Here is a 19,025-nt window from a genome sequence, read left to right as displayed (position 1 = left end):
ATCACGTGAAATTCATGTTTTTTTTCTTCCTCCATTGTCGTCACTACGAACATGTATTTTTGGAACACTTCACATGTGATCACGTTTTCACAACTGCAGTTTCATTTTATCACGTTGCTTACATGTTGTCACGTTATCACATTAACTTCACATAAGATCACGTGAAATTCATGTTTTTTTTCTTCCTCCATTGTCGTCACTACAAACATGTATTTTCAAAATATTTTTTTCCCAATGTGTTTATGTGTAAAAATATAGGCTACCATTCAAAAGTTCCCAAAATGTGTTTTACACATTTATTACATTACACATAGTGTACCATGAATATAATATCTTGATTGGGGATGACCCCTGACTGTTTGTATGGGATGGATGTGTTACAGTATATACTGGTGAGCAGTGATGATAAATGGTAGAGGCAGAATGACAATACAATACCAGTGATCAGTATAGGACAGTAAAGGTGTCTGCATGCTTCCTATACGCAACCATTACAAACATTTTGTGTGTATATTATGATGACATTTAGTGACGTTTTTGTTCGTTTTGGTCTTCGGCAAGGTTTTTTTGGCTTTTTGTGCACACACATTTTTTTCCTCGAGGCAAGCGAAGTTCAGGTACCGATCAACATTGGTCAATTAAGTGTTTGTTGTCATTGAATGATTTCTCACTTGAGAAATACAGCACCTTCGTTAGATGTAAAATGTAAGAATCCCTGTTGACCATTCACCAACGAAAGGGTGTAGACTTCGGTTACCGACTTCGGCTTGCCTCAATATTTTTGTTTGCACAAACAGCCAAAAACAACAGCCCAAAAAAACCTTGTCGAATATCAAAAAAAAATCATAATATAAGCACAAACTGTTCCAAACTGTTTAGGCTGGGAAGCATGCAGACGCCTTAACAGACAAGAGATCCTTGACTCTGTGGTGTGACAACCCCCATTACCCGTCTGGTAAAATCCTGAATCCCTTCCCCCTCACACGCATGCACACACACACACAAACACACACACACACACACACATCCCCCTCCGGGCACTCGGAGGTCATAGCGCTCTATACTGGAAGCAGTGTCCAGGGCGTGTGGGAGAGCAGTAGAGACAGCCATGGTGGTGGGGAATGTATGCACCGTTTGTGTGGCCACGCGTGCTGGAAAGTGTGTTCATGTGCATGTTTTGGAAGAGAGAGGGGCAGAAACAGAGAAAGAGGTAGGGAGGGATGGAGAAAAAGAGGGGGGTGCAGAGAGAGAAAGAATGAGGAATCTTGGCACCGTTCACATCTTGTGGGTTCTACAGAGGCATTTTGTATGCTGGTTGCCTTTATGCCAACAATGCAATTCACCATGCCTCTGTGCCTGTCGTGTTACATGTTTTACCAGTGCCCTTATCAGGCTCTGACTGCGGTAAGCCATGGTCGTTCAGGTCTGGCTTACGTGCGCCTGCGCATCTCAGCAGCACAAAGCTTATTAAAGGAACAGGCAGAGCCACAAACGCTGCCACATTCAGAGCTGCTATTGTGGTCTGCTTTCCGTGAGCATTGGGGGAATAGCCTGGAATACAGTCTAATGGTTATTGGCTTTAGAGCACGCATTGGATCACATGTACACTGCATGGCACTGGAAGTCTGTTTGTGGCCTCCATCTAACACAGGGGAGGGAGCCATAATGGAAAACACTGGAAATTCTTTCTTCCAGATATCACAGAAAATAACAGAGGTCTTTTGGCATCATTACTGCAATGTTTTCTAAGAGCAGCCAGAGTAGCAGCCCATCTGGTCTGGTGTCATTCTCTCTCTCCAACACAAACCCCATCTCTCCTTTCCTCTCCTCTTCTTCTCCAGTCTCCTATAGTGAACTGATTGGAAAACAGCAGTGGAATATAGTCATCAACAACGTGAACCTCCTTCCTCTGGCTGTGAGAGAGGGGTGTGTGTGTGTGTGCGTGTGCGTGTGTGTGTGTATCTGTGTGTGTGTGTGTGTGTGTATGCGTGCCTGCTTGTGTGTATGTCTTTGTACATGTGTGTATGCAAGTGTGTGTGTGTGATGTGGTGGGGCTGTGGCACTTCCCACAGAAGGAGAACACATGAGAGCATTACCACTGCTGCAGCTGCCTCTCTGTCCCTCTCCCCTGCCCGGCTCCCCTCTTAAAGGAACAGGCGGTCGCTTGGCGAGCGAGTGGAGGAGCTACCGTGACACCCAGCACCACAGCACACAGTGTGCCAAGCAGCTCCCAGGCTTCCTGTTCTAGACCCCACACTGCCAATGGCTTTCACATAGAAGCCAGCGGATGGACAGGGTGATGTTTAGAGTGAAGTGCCACAACTCAATATTAGGAAGGTGTTCGTAATGTATGGTATACTCAGTGTACACTGTAGACATCTGTGGGGAAATCACCCGATAATGTGAAAGAGATCTTCTGACTTCCTAATCCAATCAGCAAGAGAATGTCAATTCAGTGAAAATTCATCCCAATCTGGGTTCTACTGTACTGTGCTTGCGTGGCTGAATCCACAATGAATTGACTATTTACAGTCAATTATCATCAAATCAAATCAAATTTATTTATATAGCCCTTCGTACATCAGCTGATATCCCAAAGTGCTGTACAGAAACCCAGCCTAAAACCCCAAACAGCAAGCAATGCAGGTGTAAAAGCACGGTGGCTAGGAAAAACTCCCTAGAAAGGCCAAAACCTAGGAAGAAACCTAGAGAGGAACCAGGCTATGAGGGGTGGCCAGTCCTCTTCTGGCTGTGCCGGGTGGAGATTATAACAGAACATGGCCAAGATGTTCAAATGTTCATAAATGACCAGCATGGTCAAATAATAATAATCACAGGCAGAACAGTTGAAACTGGAGCAGTAGCACGGCCAGGTGGACTGGGGACAGCAAGGAGTCATCATATGTTGTAAACATCAACAGTACATTCAAAACAGCATGATAATCAATTATTCTTTACATGCACTATTGCCCCAAGTGTTGTACATGAGCAGGAACTTGATTAAATGAATCCTGGGAATCTTGGGTATGTCACCACAGATGCACGCTGATCTTTTTAAAAGTATAGAATACAGTGCCTTCAGAAAGTATTCACACCCCTTGACTTTTTCCACATTTTTTTGTGTTACAGCCTGAATTTAAAATATATTACTTTTAGATTTTCTGGTCACTGGCCTACGCACAATACCCCATAATGTCAAATTGGAATGATGTTTTTCAAAATGTTAATAGATTATTTCAAAATGAGAAGCTGAAATGGCTTGAGTGAATAAGTATTCAACCCCTTTGTTAAATTCAGGAGTAAAAATTTGCTTAACAAGTCACATAATAAGTTGCATGGACAGTAATAGTGTTTAACATGATTTTTGAATAACTACCTCATCGATGTACCCCACACATACAATTATCTGTAAGGACCCTCAGTTCAGCAGTGAATTTCAAACACAGATTCAACCACAATAGGTGACCTCACAAAGAAGGTCAACTATTGGTAGATGTGTAAAAATAAAAAAGCAGACATTGAATATTCCTTTAAGCATGGTGAAGTTACTAGTTACACTTTGGATGGTGTATCAATATACAGGCGTCCTTCCTAACAAATATACAAATATACAGGCGTCCTTCCTAACTCAGTTGCTGGAGAGGAAGAACCACTCAGGGATTTCACCATGAGGCCAATAGTTACTTTAAAACAGTTACAGAGCTTAATGGCTGTGATGGGAACATTGCAGTTACTCCACAATACTAACCTAAACGACAGAGTGAATAGAAGGAAGTCTGTACAGAATACAAATATTTCAAAACATGCATCCTGTTTGTAACGAGGCACTAAAGTAATACTGCAAATAACGTTTTGTCCTAAATACAAAGTGTTATGTTTAGGGTAAATCCAATACAATATATTACTGAGTACCACTCTCCATATTTTCAAGCATAGTGGTGGTTGCATCATGTATGGGTATGCGTGTAATTGTTAAGGACCGGGGAGTTCTTCAGGATAAAAAAATAAAAGAATGGAGCTAAGCACAGGCAGAATCCTAGAGGAAAACCTGGTTCAGTCTGCTTTCCACCAGCCACTGGTAGATTCATTCACCTTTCAGCAGGACAATAACCAAAAACACAAGGCCAAATCTACACTGGAGTCGCTTACCAAGAAGACAGTGAATGTTCCTGAGTGGCCGAGTTACAGTTTTGACTTAAATCTCCTTTAAAATCTATGGCAAGACCTGAAAATGGTTGTTTAGCAAGGATCAACAACCAATTTGACAGAACTTGAAGAATTTTGAAAAGAATAATGGGCAAATGTTGCACAATCCAGACTTACCTAGAAATACTCACAGCTGTAATCGTTACCAAAGGTGCTTCTAGAAAGTATTGACTCAGGGTTGTGAATACTAATGTAAATTATATTTCTGTATTTCATTTTCAATACATTTGCAAACATTTCTAAAAACATGTTTTCACTTTGTCATTATGGGGTATTGTTTGTAGATGGGTAAGATTATTTTCTTTATCCTTTTGAATTCAGGCTGTAACACAACAAAATGTTGAATACGTCAAGTGGTATGAATTCTTTCAGAAGGCACTGTATATAACCTTAAGCATGTATGACAGTATGCCTGAATATGCTGTTCAAGGCCTCAGGTTTGTAGTTTTACAAGCACAAAAAGGAGTCTCCAAAGTGAAAGAGAGAGAAGGATCAGGGTGCCATTTGAGTCAGTGGTGAGCCAGAGAGGAGGTTTCAGTACTGCCTTGTGTTGACTTGTTTTGGGATCTGTTTCTATTTTAGTTAACCTTTATTTTATCAGGGAGTCATACCGAGATCAAGGTCTCTTTTACAGATGAGGCATAAAGGACAGAAATGAACAAAAATACACACGTCAAAATATAAATACAAGAAGAAAGAAAAACAACACACACATTCAACAGTAAAAAGGTCCTCAATCAGCTTTATGAATTGGTCTAGAGACACCAAAACATCAAATTTAAGAACATTTAGAACATTGTTCCACAAATAAGGTTCTCAGTAGAGGCCAAAGGAATTTCTAGTTAGCCATCCCTAAGATGAAAACATAACAAAGTATCAACCTACTATGCGTGACATCAAAGAGGGCCAACCAACTTTCTGGTAGAGAATTCAGTGATGAGTACTAAAATTGTTGCCTGTAATGAAACGCAGCGTGATATAATAAAGTGCATCTAATGGCTTTAAGGAAGTGGCAGCTGTGTTCATATAGATGATGTCACCATAGGCTAGGACCGATAGGAACCTCGACTGAATATTCTGCTTTCTACTATTTAATGAGAGGCAGGACCTGTTTTCAGCTTCTCATCAATATGCTTTTTAAAATACAGCTTTTCATCTATCCAGATGTCCAGATATTTGTAAGCAGGGACACGATCAATATGGACTCCATCTAAAGTAAATACGCTAAAATAATCAGAGTTATTTTGATGCACACAAGAACAATATACACCACATGACCACAAGTATGTGGACACCTGCTTGTCGAACATCTCATTCCAAAATCATGGGCATTAATATGGAGTTGGTCCCCCCTTTTCTGCTTTAACAGCCTCCACTCTTCTGGGAAGGCTTTCCACTAGATGTTGGAACATTGCTGCGAGGACTTGCTTCCATTCAGCCACAAGAGCATTTATGAGGTCGGCACTGATGTTGGGCAATTAGGCCTGGCTCGCAGTCGGCTTTCCAATTCATCCCAAAGGTATTAGATGAGGTTGAGGTCAGGGCTTTGTGCAGGCCAGTCAAGTTCTTCTACAGCGATCTCGACAAACCATTTCTCTGTGTGGACCTCGCTTTGTGTACGGGGACATTGTCATGCTGAAACAGAAAGGGCCTTCCCCAAACTGTTGCCACAAAGTTGGAAGCACAGAATGGTCTAGAATGTCATTGTATGCTGTAGTGTTAAGATTTCCCTTCACTGGAACTAAGGGACCTAGCCTGAACCATAAAAAAAACAGCACCAGACCATTATTTCTCCTCCACCAAACTTTACAGTTGGCACTTTGCATTGGGACAGGTAGCGCTCTCCTGGCATCCGCCAAACTCTGATACATCCATCGGACCGCCAGATGGTGAATTGTGATTCATCACTCCAGAGAACGGGTTTCCAATGCTCCAGAGTCCAATGGCGGCAAGCTTTACACCACTCCAGGTGACGCTTGGCATTGTGCATGGTGATCTTAGGCTTGTGTGCAGCCATGGAAACCCATTTCATGAAGCTCTCGACGAACAGTTCTTGTGCTGACGTTGCTTCCAGAGGCAGTTTGAACTCAGTTTGGAATTCAGTAGTGAGTGTTATAACCAAGGACAGACATTTTTTACGTACTATGCACTTCAGTACTCAGCGGTCCCGTTCTGTTTAAAAAATATATACAGTGCCTTGCGAAAGTATTTGGCCCCCTTGAACTTTGCGACCTTTTGCCACATTTCAGGCTTCAAACATAAAGATATAAAACTGTATTTTTTTGTGAAGAATCAACAACAAGTGGGACACAATCATGAAGTGGAACGACATTTATTGGATATTTCAAACTTTTTTAACAAAGCAAAAACTGAAAAATTGGGTGTGCAAAATTATTCAGCCCCTTTACTTTCAGTGCAGCAAACTCTCTCCAGAAGTTCAGTGAGGATCTCTGAATGATCCAATGTTGACCTAAATGACTAATGATGATAAATACAATCCACCTGTATGTAATCAAGTCTCCGTATAAATGCATCTGCACTGTGATAGTCTCAGAGGTCCGTCAAAAGCGCAGAGAGCATCATGAAGAACAAGGAACACACCAGGCAGGTCCGAGATACTGTTGTGAAGAAGTTTAAAGCCGGATTTGGATACAAAAAGATTTCCCAAGCTTTAAACATCCCAAGGAACTGTGCAAGCGATAATATTGAAATGGAAGGAGTATCAGACCACTGCAAATCTACCAAGACCTGGCCGTCCCTCTAAACTTTCAGCTCATACAAGGAGAAGACTGATCAGAGATGCAGCCAAGAGGCCCATGATCACTCTGGATGAACTGCAGAGATCTACAGCTGAGGTGGGAGACTCTGTCCATAGGACAACAATCAGTCGTATATTGCACAAATCTGGCCTTTATGGAAGAGTGGCAAGAAGAAAGCCATTTCTTAAAGATATCCATAAAAAGTGTCGTTTAAAGTTTGCCACAAGCCACCTGGGAGACACACCAAACATGTGGAAGAAGGTGCTCTGGTCAGATGAAACCAAAATTGAACTTTTTGGCAACAATGCAAAACGTTATGTTTGGCGTAAAAGCAACACAGCTGAACACACCATCCCCACGGTCAAACATGGTGGTGGCAGCATCATGGTTTGGGCCTGCTTTTCTTCAGCAGGGACAGGGAAGATGGTTAACATTGATGGGAAGATGGATGGAGCCAAATACAGGACCATTCTGGAAGAAAACCTGATGGAGTCTGCAAAAGACCTGAGACTGGGACGGAGATTTGTCTTCCAACAAGACAATGATCCAAAACATAAAGCAAAATCTACAATGGAATGGTTCAAAAATAAACATATCCAGGTGTTAGAATGGCCAAGTCAAAGTCCAGACCTGAATCCAATCGAGAATCTGTGGAAAGAACTGAAAACTGCTGTTCACAAATGCTCTCCATCCAACCTCACTGAGCTCGAGCTGTTTTGCAAGGAGGAATGGGAAAAAATCTCTCGATGTCAGTCTCTCGATGTGCAAAACTGATAGAGACATACCCCAAGCGACTTACAGCTGTAATCGCAGCAAAAGGTGGCGCTACAAAGTATTAACTTAAGGGGGCTGAATAATTTTGCACGCCCAATTTTTCAGTTTTTGATTTGTTAAAAAAGTTTGAAATATCCAATAAATGTCGTTCCACTTCATGATTGTGTCCCACTTGTTGTTGATTCTTCACAAAAAAATACAGTTTAATATCTTTATGTTTGAAACCTGAAATGTGGCAAAAGGTCGCAAAGTTCAAGGGGGCCGAATACTTTCGCAAGGCACTGTATATATTTTCACCATAATTTAACCAGGTAGGCCAGTTGAGAACAAGTTCTCATTTACAACTGCGACCTGGCCAAGATAAAGCAAAGCAGTGCGACCAAAAACAACAACACAGAGTTACACATGGAATAAACAAACGTACAGTCAATAACACAATATAAAAATCTGTATACAGTGTGTGCAAATGAAGTAAGGAGGTAAGGCAATAAATAGGCCAATAGTGGTGAAGTAATTACAATTTAGTAATTTACACTGGAGTGATATATGAGCAAATGAGGATGTCCAAGTAGAAATACTGGTGTGCAAAAGAGCAGAAAAACAAAAACAAATATGGGGATGAGGTAGGTAGTTGTTTGGATGTTCTATTTACAGATGGGATGTGCACAGCTGCAGCGATCTGTAAGCTGAGCTGACAGCTGACGCTTAAAGTTAGTGAGGTAGATATAAATCTCCAACTTCAGTGATTTTTGCAATTCGTTAGTCATTGGCAGCAGAGAAATGGAAGGAAAGGCGGCTTTGGGGATGACCAGTGAAATATACCTGCTGGAGCGCGTGCTACAGGTGGGTATTGCTATGGTGACCAGTGAGCTGAGATAAGGTGTGGCTTTACCTAACAAAGACTTATAGATGACCTGGAGCCAGTGGGTTTGGCGACAAATATGTAGCGAGGACCAGCCAACAAGCGCATACAGGTCGCAATGGTGGGTAGTATATGGGGCTTTGGTGACAAAACGGATAGCACTGTGATAGACCGCATCCAATTTGCTGAGTAGAGTGTTGGAGGCTATTTTGTAAATTACATTGCCGAAGTCATGGATCGGTAGGATAGTCATTTTTACGAGGGTATGTTTGGCAGCATGAGTGAAGGATGCTTTGTTGCGAAAAAGAAGCCGATTCTAGATGTAACTTTGGATTGGAGATGCTTAATGTGAGTCTGGATGGAGAGTTTACATTCTAGCCAGACACCTAGGTATTTATAGTTGTCCACATATTCTAAGTCAGAACCTTCCAGAATAGTGATGCTAGTCGGGCGGGTGGGTGCTGGCAGCAATCGGTTGAAGAGCATGCATTTCGTTTTACTAGCATTTAAGAGCAGTTGGAGGCCACGGAAGGAGTTTTGTATGGCGTTGAAGCTCATTTGGAGGTTTGTTAACACCGTGTCCAAAGAAGGGCCAGATATGTACAGAATGGTGTTGTCTGTGTGGAGGTGGATCAAAGAATCACCTGCAGCAAGAATGACATCATTGATATATACAGAGAAGAGAGTCGGCCCGAGAATTGAACCCTGTGGCACCCCCTAGAGACTGCCAGAGGTCTGGACAACAGGCCCTCCGATTTGACACACTGAACTCTATCAGAGAAGTAGTTTTTGAACCAGGTTAGGCAGTCATTTGAGAACCCAAGGCTGAGTCTGCCGATAAGAATACAGTGATTGACAGAATCGAAAGCCTTGGCCAGGTCGATGAAGACAGTTGCACAGTACTGTCTTTTATCAATTGCGATTATGATATCGTTTATGACCTTGAGCGTGGCTGAGGTGCACCCATGACCAGCTCGGAAACCAGATTGCATAGTGGAGAAGGTACGGTGGGATTCGAAATGGTCGGTGATCTGTTTGTTCACTTGGCTTTCGAAGACTTTAGAAAGGCTGGGAAGGATAGATATAGGTCTGTAACAGTTTGGGTCTAGAGTGTCTCCCCCTTTGAAGAGGGGGATGACCGCGGCCACTTTCCAATCTTCAGGAATCTCAGACAATACGAAAGAGAGGTTGAACAGACTAGTAATAGGGGTTGAAACAATGGCGGCGGATCATTTTAGAAAGAGCGGGTCCAGATTGTCTAGCCCAGCTGATTTGTAGGGATCTAGATTTTGCAGCTCTTTCAGAACATCAGCTATCTGGATTTGGATGAAGGAGAAGCAGGGGGGGCTGGGTCAGCTACTGCGGGGGGTGCAGAGCTGTTGGCCGGGAAATGCTTCTTGCTATTCACGATTATTGTGGATTTATCAGTGGTGACAGTGTTTCCTATTCTCAGTGCAGTGGGCTGCTAGGAGGAGGTACTCTTATTCTCCATGGACTTTACAGTGTCCCAAAACATTTTGGAATTAGTGCTGCAGGATGCAAATTTCCGTTTGAACAAGCTAGCCTTTGCTTTCCTTACTGACTGTGTGTATTGGTTCCTGACTTTCCAGAAAAGTTGCATATCACGGGGACTATTCGATGCTAATGCAGTATTCCACAGGGTGTTTTTGTGCTGGTCTAGGGCAGTCAAGTCTGGAGTAAACCAAGGGCTATATCTGTTCTTAGTTCTATATTTTTTGAAAGGTGCATGCTTATTTAAGATGGTGAGGAAAGCACTTTTAAAGAAAAACCAGGCATCCTCTACTGACGGGATGAGGTCAACATCCTTCCAGGATACCCGGGCCAGGTTGATTCGAAAGGTCTGCTCGCTGAAGAGATTTAGGGAGCGTTTGACAGTGATGAAGGGTGGTCGTTTGACCACGGACCCATAACGGACGCAGGCAATGAGGCAGTGATCGCTGAGATCCTGGTTGAAAACAGCAGAGGTGTATTTAGAGGGCAAGTTGGTCAGGATGAAATCTATGAGGGTGCCCATGTTTACGGATTTGGGGTTGTACCTGGTAGGTTCCTTGATAATTTGTGTGTGAGATTGAGGGCATCTAGCTTCGATTGTAGGATGGTCAGGGTGTTAAGAATATCCCAATTTAGGTTGCCTAGCAGTACGAACTCTGATGATAGATGGGAGGCAATCAATTCACATATGGTGTCCAGAGCACAGCTGGGAGCTGAGGGGGGTCTATAACGAGCGACAACAGTGAGGGACTTATTTCTGGAGAGATGGATCTTTAAAATTAGAAGCTCAACCTGTTTGGGCGTAGACCTGGATAGTATGACAGAACTCTGCAGGCTTTCTCTACAGTAGACTGCAATTCCACCCCTTTAGCAGTTCTGTCTTGACGGAAAATGTTGTAATTGGGGATAGAAATTTCAGAATTTTTGGTGGCCTTCCTAAGCCAGGATTCAGACACGGCTAGGACATCGGGGTTGGCGGAGTGTGCTAAAGCAGTGAATAAAGCAAACATATGGAGGAGGCTTCTGATAATAACATGCATGAACCCAAAGCTTTTACAGTTGCAGAAGTCAACAAATGAGAGCGCCTAGGGACACACAGGGCCTGGGTTAACCTCTACATCACCAGAGGAATAGAGGAGGAGTAGGATGAGGGTACGGCTCAAGGCTATAAGAACTGGTCGTCTAGTGCTTTGGGAACAGAGAATAAAAGGAGCAGATTTATGGGCGTGGTAGGATAGAATCAGGGCATAGTGTACAGACATGGCATTGAGTGACGATTAGAGAGGTTGCATCTCTGGAGGCGCCAGTTAAGCTAGGTGCAGTCTCCGCATGTGTGGGAAGTGGGACAAGGGGGCTATCTGAGGCATGTTGAGCAGGATGAGGGGCTCCGCAGTAAAATAAAACAATGAGAGCTACCCTAAACAACAGTATTCAAGGCATATTGACTTTAGAGAGAGGCATAAAGCAAGCACAGGTATAGATTGGGAGAGCTAAGACAACGGATGAGACAACAGCGGGTAAACAGCTAAGACAACAACAACAGGTTAATGGCGATGAATGGGCAGAGAGGGTCAGTTAGCTACACACAGTGCCTGAGTTTGAGGCTGGGGTCGACAAATAAACAAAATGAAGTACCGTGTTAATGAACAGTCCAGTAGGCATCAGCTGTGTAGCCGAGTGATCATAGGGTCCAATGAGCAGCAATAGATTAAACAGGGAGCAGTTCGGTAGTCGGTTATTGAGTGGGAGACACGACGTTCAGGAAGCTAGCGGGCCGGGGCTAGCAGATGGATCATGACCAACATCCACGACTCAGAGGCCGGTTGAGAACACATCGGCCAAATTAAGTCAGCAGAGCAGCAGACCAGTCGTGTTGGATATGCGGGGCTCCGTGTTGACAAAGGGTCCAGGCCAATTGGCAAGAGAGGTATTGTAGTTGGTGTACTTTGTTTGCTAGCCGGGAGATGGGCCTAGCTCGAGGCTAACTGGTGCATGCTTCTGGACAAGGGCGTTAGCCACAATAGCCACTCAGTAGCAGCTAGCTAGCTGTGAAGATCCGGTGTAATGGTCCAGAGCTTGCGGCAAGAATCTGGTGATGTAGTGGGGAAAAAAGCAGTCTGATATGCTCAGGGCTGATATCGCGCTGTGCAGACACGCAAGTATTATCCGGGCTATCCGGGCTAAAGCGGCTGGTGTCCGAGCTAAAGTTAAAGACCGCTAACAATGACTAAATAGTTCATAGCTAATTAGCTGGCTAGCTTTTGATGGCTAGCTTCTGATGAAGGTTCCAGTTATAAGGTCTAAAAAATAGCAGATCTGTACCACATTGGGTGAGGCGGGTTGCAGGAAGGTATGTTTAATTCGAAAATGGAAGAAAGAGATTGAAATATAATGAAATGTATACAAAAAAAGGAAAAAACTGAATATTTACATGGGACAAAAACAAACACGTCTTACTGATGCGCCATCTTGGGATATGGGCTGTGAGCTTGTGTGGCCTACCACTTCGCATCTGAGCAAAGTTTTCCAACATTTACTGTTTTCCAACATTTAGAAGGATCCCCAGCAGCCAAAGATAGAGCTTAAAAAGTAGCTTGATTTAGCTTTCTTAATCGAGATAGTACATCTGTTTCTCAATTGTCTGAAAGTTGCCAGTCCACTAAACCAGTCCACCAAACTAGTCAGTTTTCCTTGCTTTGGTCCAGGCCTGATTTCTTGTCTGAATGAGCTGAGATAGATCTAACCCTTGGTTTTCTTCTGAGCTATCTTTGACTCTGAATTGTTTAAAAGGTGCGTGTTTATCTGCCAGAGGAATAAATATGGAGGAGACATTTTCAAGAGCCAACTCAGGATCAGGAATACAGGAGACAGTGGCAGAGTAGAACATGTCAAATCCCCTGAGGAGAAAACTTTTTAAAATGTCTCTTCTTAATAAATTAAACAAGGATTAGTATTTTGCTGTTTCATATCTCTAATTTTTACTATGGGAAAATGATCACTGAGCTCAAATGCAAGTTTTCCACTAGACAATATTTATAGGGGTTATTTGTAAGATTTAAATCAATCAATGAGGAGTTAATAGGTTTTTTCAAATTTCGCCGTGTGGGTTTTGAGATCAATCGAGTCAGAATAAATCAATGCATATACTCTTATATTGATTTGAGGCCGGGGATAGCCAATCTAGATTCAAATTGTCTAAAATGACAAACTCCAAAGACAGAAAAGGTGGTAAACGCTCAGATATAGTACCCACAGCATCCGCCATGGCAGCAGGGGGGGCGGTAAATCCCAGCAACAATTAATGTGTATTCTGGTTTATGGACACATCTTCAACCAAATTTGTGTGTTTGATGACCTTGGGAACAGAAATATTTAAAGATTGGGATGCCATGAAATTATATTTGACATATATGGCCACTCCTCCCCTTTCTGTAATCTGTCACATCTAAATACATTATAATAATTTACTTCAATGTCTTTATTAGAGACAGAACCATTTAACCATGTTTGAATGTCAGGACACGAGTCCTGTACCCAAATGTCAATTGCATCCATGTTTTAAATCATACTTTGCACATTTAGGTGCATTAGCCCAAGCCCCCTACGAGGTGTGCTCTGTGCTCCCCGTCTCTGGCCCCAAAAGAGGCCCCAGCACCAAACACACATACACACACACCTCCTAAGGCAGGTGCTGAGAAATGGGCTGGGGAAGGCATCCAATGCCTCTGCATTAAATTATTCAACCTGTGATTAATTATCATTCCCCCCCCCCCCCCCACAATGGGAGGAGCTGGGGGAATTCCTCTGCTGGACAGCAATTTATAGATTTTTTCTTCCAACTGTAGAATATTTTGAAATGGTTGCTACACTACACATATCCATTGTGTTTCTATTGACATTGTATAACAAAGACGTTTGCTACAGAGGAAGGTTGCTCGGTGCAGTGTGGTGGTCTATGAGGGTTATTTTTAACCATATCAAAACCATAAATAATTGAACCTGAGTAGCTCCACCCCCAGCCACTTAGGATCTTAACGATAGAGGCAGAACGTAGCTATTCAATTCGATCATTAGGTTGACAATGACAGTAAGTTGAGGCAACAACTGACAATAAGAGGGGGGGGGGGGGGCAGTTGACTTTTTAGGTCTCTAGGTGGAGGTTACTCGACAGGCAAAGGCTACAACTCTCCAGACTAGCTGCCTGCTTTACATTCACTCCCCTTTAAACCCCTCTCATCATCAACCTCAGCTCTTTGATACAGGTCATGGCACCAATGTAACCGACTGGTTTACACCCTGGCTGTTGATGCTCACCACTCCAACTAGCTTTTGGTCTGGAGACTACAATGTTTTTTATGTCTCAGACAAGGTTCCTCATCATGTGATTCTATGAATCGCTAAAGAATTGCTACAACTCTAAGCAAAAGATGACAACAACTGCTACAACACTAAGCACGCACTAAATATCTACTTTGGCTCACCAACGGGCAAACTTATGTCCTCATTCAAAAATAATAAAACATACTTGACTCAGTTGCGAAGCACAACACTGTAACTGCTACATTTTGGGGAGACTCATTATTTTGATACGTTTTCACGCAGGCAGTAAGTAGCCTTTCACATCATGGTCAGTTTGGCTATTTGTGTAATTCAATTAGCTACCATGAAATGTATTTGTCCAACCCCTCAGCTACCCAGGACTGCTCAGTAAATTAAGTCAATGTTGCTGTGCGGATAAAACGGGCTTGAGCCTTTGGTCAATCCAGTAGTCTTTTTGAATTTATGATTTGAGAAATGTAAACCATCAGTTAGTGATAGGGCAAAAACCAAAACGTGCCCCCCTTGGGATCCCAATGGGCGAGTTTGGGAAATGCTGGCCTAAATGGAAGACTTCGGTTTTTCCTACCTCAATTCTTACACGTTTCTGAGGTCAGTAAACAAGAAGCGTGTGCGTTCCCCTTTAAGAAGCCCCCACCGTCCTTTAGCGGAGGGAGTGTGAATGCATTCTCGAACAGCGGTTGAGGGGGAAAAAAATCCACCATCGGTCTGTTTCAAGTTCCCCCAATAGAAACTGTGCCTGATTTGTGGCCAATGTTGGAGATGTGAAAAAAAGGAGGAGGAGGGGGGGAGGAGGAGGAGGAGGAGGATAAGGAAAAACACTAAAGGGGTAGCTATGGAGATAGAACGTTTGGCTGGCTGCTTTCTTTGACAGGTGTTGAGTGGGGTAAAAGTCTTAAAACAGAATCCAGCATGTACGCTAAAGGTAAAGGAGCTGTCGTCCCTTCCGATAGCCAAGCGAGAGAAAAGTAAGTGAATTATGCACTATTTAAGAGTTTTACCTGGTTAAAAGGAAGCTCCAACTTTCTAAACTATAGCTACCATAATGTATAGGTCTGTACATTACTCGCTCGCTCTCCTGAGTGTTGTTTGCTCCAGCGATGGTACGTCTCTAACTTTTTTTTTTTTACTTTCTCGTTCTTTTAGAGGATATTTCTTAAAACATGATCGCAACATTATCGCAATCAACCGAATAGTTGTTCATTTGGGGTTATAAATGTATCGTTGTCTAGAATTTAAATATCAAATATAGTGCTCATGCAGCGATTGCAAGAAATAACATAATTGCTACTTCGAACAACGATTTTGTGCATGACATTCTATTTTAGAAGATATGGAATCTAAGTATGTTGTTTTTATGTAAGCAGTTGCATGCAGCATGGACGCTGACTCACATATTGTTTGAATGTGCAAAGTTTTGAGACGCGTTTGTAGTGATTTAAAAAAATGCAATTGACCCATACAGTAGGTTTACTAGATATCTTCTCTAGACGTCTTATTGTAGATTTCTTCTTACTCTATTCGTGTTAATGAAGAATTTGTGCTGGACATCCCACCTGAGCAAATGAAGGGAAGTTCTGACTTGTCTGTTAAATAAACTTTAGTTACAGCTACGTAAACTTGTAAGCGTGGTATATGTAAGCAATGCAGCCTAACATCAATGTCAAGAGGAGTGTTACTGTAAAATGTGTGTAAATATATAACTGATACATGTTTGAAAAGCCTTGGACTAGCACTTACAAACGAAATAACCTCAATCCTTTTGAAATAATTTGTCCAAATATCAAAGTGTCTAATTTATGAGGCTTTGCATATTAATAACGGCTATATCGTAGTACAAGCTAAGCCTTTATCCTCTTTGGGGGAAGGCAAAGAAACTGCCATAACTTTTAAAGTGTCAAATTAACGATTTTGATTATAAGTGGAGGCACAGATTTTAACCAGTGCTTTGCATAAAGGCAACATCTCATGTACTTTGTTGCTTTCTTTGCGACACAAGCTATTGTGTTGTGATCCTGATATGATCATCACTTCGTTACATATTTAGCCTTCACACACGATGTAACGATGACTGTCACAACTATGAACCGAGTTTCTTGTCCCAAGATCACAAAGATAATGTGGAGACTTCGATCAAGGCACCTGGATAGCAGTGCTATCTCATGTTGCTTTTTTTTCTCCTGCATGAATAAATACAGTACGTTTATCATGGAGAAAAATAAAATACAGTACCAGTCAAGTTTCGACACACCTACTCATTCAAGGGTTTTTCTTTATTTTACTATTTTCTACATTGTAGAATAATAGTAAAGGCATCAAAACTATGAAATAACACATATGGAATCATGTAGTAACCAAAAAAGTGTTAAACAAATAATATATAATAATAATAATAATATATATATATAATATTTTATATTCTTTAAAGTAGCCACCCTTTGCCTTGATGACAGCTTTGCATGCTCTTGGCATTCTCTCAACCAGCATAACCTGGAATGCTTTGTCGAAGTTGCCTTCATCCTATGGCTGACTGTGTGGGGATCATGATGATGAGGATTACTTGTAGGCTTTCCTGGAAATCAGTCAATTGAAAACAATTAGAATTAGTTTCCCCCCCACTAAAGGGATTTATTACAGACAGATACTCCTCAGCACCCCCCTTGGGCTGGTGTGGTTACACGTGGTCTGCGGTTTTGAGGTCAGTGGGACATAGTGCAACATTTTCTAACATGACGTTGGTGGCGGCTTATGGTAGAGAAATTATTATTACATCTCTGGCAACAGCTCTGGTGGACATTCCTGCGGACAGCATGCCAATTGCATGCTCCCTCAACTTGAGACATCTATGGCATTGTGTTGTGACAAAACTGCACATTTTAGATACCTTTTATTGTCCCCAGCACAAGGTGCATCTGTGTAATGATCATGCTGTTTAATTCGTTTCTTGATATGCCACACATGCTAGGTGGATGGATTATCTTGGCAAAGGAGAAATGCTTACGAACAGGGATGTAAACAAATGTGTGTACAAAGTTTGAGAGATATTAGCTTTTTGTGTGTATGAAACATTTCTGGGATCTTTTATTTCAGCTCATGAGACATTGGACCAACACTTTCATTGTTGAGCTTATTTTTCTTCAGTGCCTTCGGAAAGTATTCAGATCCCTTGACTTTTTCCACATTTTGTTACTTTACAGACTTATTCTAAAATTGATTCAATTGTTGTTTTCCCCCTCATCAATCTACACACAATACCTCATAATGACGAAGCAAGAACAGGTGTTTAGAATTTTTAATGGGTCATAAATAAATAAATAAAAAACACTGAAATATTACACAAGTATTCAGTACTTTGTTGAAGCACCTTTGGCAACGATTACAACATAAAGTCTTGGGTTTGACGCTACAAGTTTGGCACACCTGTATTTGGGGAGTTTCTCCCATTGTTCTCTGCATATCCTCTCAAGCTCTGTCAGGTTGGATGGGGAGCGTTGCTGCAGAGCTATTTTCAGGTCTTACCAGAGATGTTTGATTGGGGTCAAGTTCGGGCTCTGGCTGGGCCACTCAAGGACATATCAGAGACTTGTCCAGAAGCCACTCCTGCTTTGTCTGATGTCCTGAGAACCTAAGCAGGTTTTCATCGCGTATCTCCCTCTGTACTTTGCTCCATTCATTGCCTCGAACCTGACTAGTCTCCAAGTCCCTGGCACTGAAAAACATCTGCACAACATGATGCTTTCACCACCATGCTTCATAGTGCCAGGTTTCTTCCAGACTAGCATTCAGGCCAAAGAGTTCAATGTTGTTTCTCATGGTCTGAGAGTCTTTAGGTGCCTTTTGGCAAACTCCAAGTGGTCTGTCATGTGCCTTTTACTGAGGAGTGGCTTCCATCTGGCCACTCTACCATAAAGGCCTGATTGGTGGAGTGCTGCAGAGATGGTTGTCCTTCTGGAAGGTTCTCATCTCCACAGAGGAGGAACTCTAGAGCTCTGTCAAGAGTGGCCATCAGGTTCTTGGTCACCTCCCTGACCAAGAATAATGAATGCCATTGTGTTCTTGGGGACCTTCAATGCTGCTGAAATGTTTTGGTACACTTCCCCAGATCTGTGCCTCAGCACAATCCTGTCTCGGAGCTCTGCGGACAATTCCTTCGACCTCATGGCTTGGTTTTTGCTCTGACATGCACTGTCAACTGTGGGACCTTATATAGACAGGTGTGTGCCTTTCCAAATCATATTCAATCAATTGAATTTGCCACAGGTGGACTCCAATGAAGTTGTAGAAACATCTCAAGGATGATTAATGGAAACAGGATGCACCTGAGCTCGATTTAGAGTCTCATAGCAAAGGGTTTGAATAGGGTGTGTTTATTTTTAATACATTTGCAAATGTTTTTAAAAACCTGGGGGGTATAGTGTGTAGATTGATGGGGAACAAAATGTATTTAATACATTTTAGAATAAGACTGTAATGTAACAAAATGTGAAAAAAGGGCAGGGGTCTGAATACTTTCCGAATGCACTGTACATACTATGAGATTGGAATGATACTGTGAAAATTATGATAATGCTCTT

At 42.3% G+C, this 19,025-nt stretch overlaps 1 protein-coding gene across 2 annotated transcripts in view; it reads left to right on the top strand.

Annotated features, from left to right (window-relative positions):
- The first annotated feature begins 15,161 nt into the window (after nucleotides 1-15,161).
- The window catches only part of LOC110521448 (single-stranded DNA-binding protein 3), a 125,629-nt gene continuing 121,765 nt past the window's right edge, over nucleotides 15,162-19,025 (top strand). For both annotated transcript variants that reach the window (XM_036969341.2, XM_036969342.2), the window contains exon 1: nucleotides 15,162-15,419. In XM_036969341.2, coding sequence (XP_036825236.1) covers nucleotides 15,364-15,419 — 56 coding nt within the window. In that variant the 5' untranslated portion in view covers nucleotides 15,162-15,363. The remainder of the gene's footprint in view (nucleotides 15,420-19,025) is intronic.

Source organism: Oncorhynchus mykiss, chromosome 4, assembly GCF_057628025.1.
Source record: "Oncorhynchus mykiss isolate SJ-2025 chromosome 4, ASM5762802v1, whole genome shotgun sequence".
Taxonomy (NCBI): Eukaryota; Metazoa; Chordata; class Actinopteri; order Salmoniformes; family Salmonidae; genus Oncorhynchus; species Oncorhynchus mykiss.
This window is presented reverse-complemented; position numbering and strand designations above follow the sequence as displayed.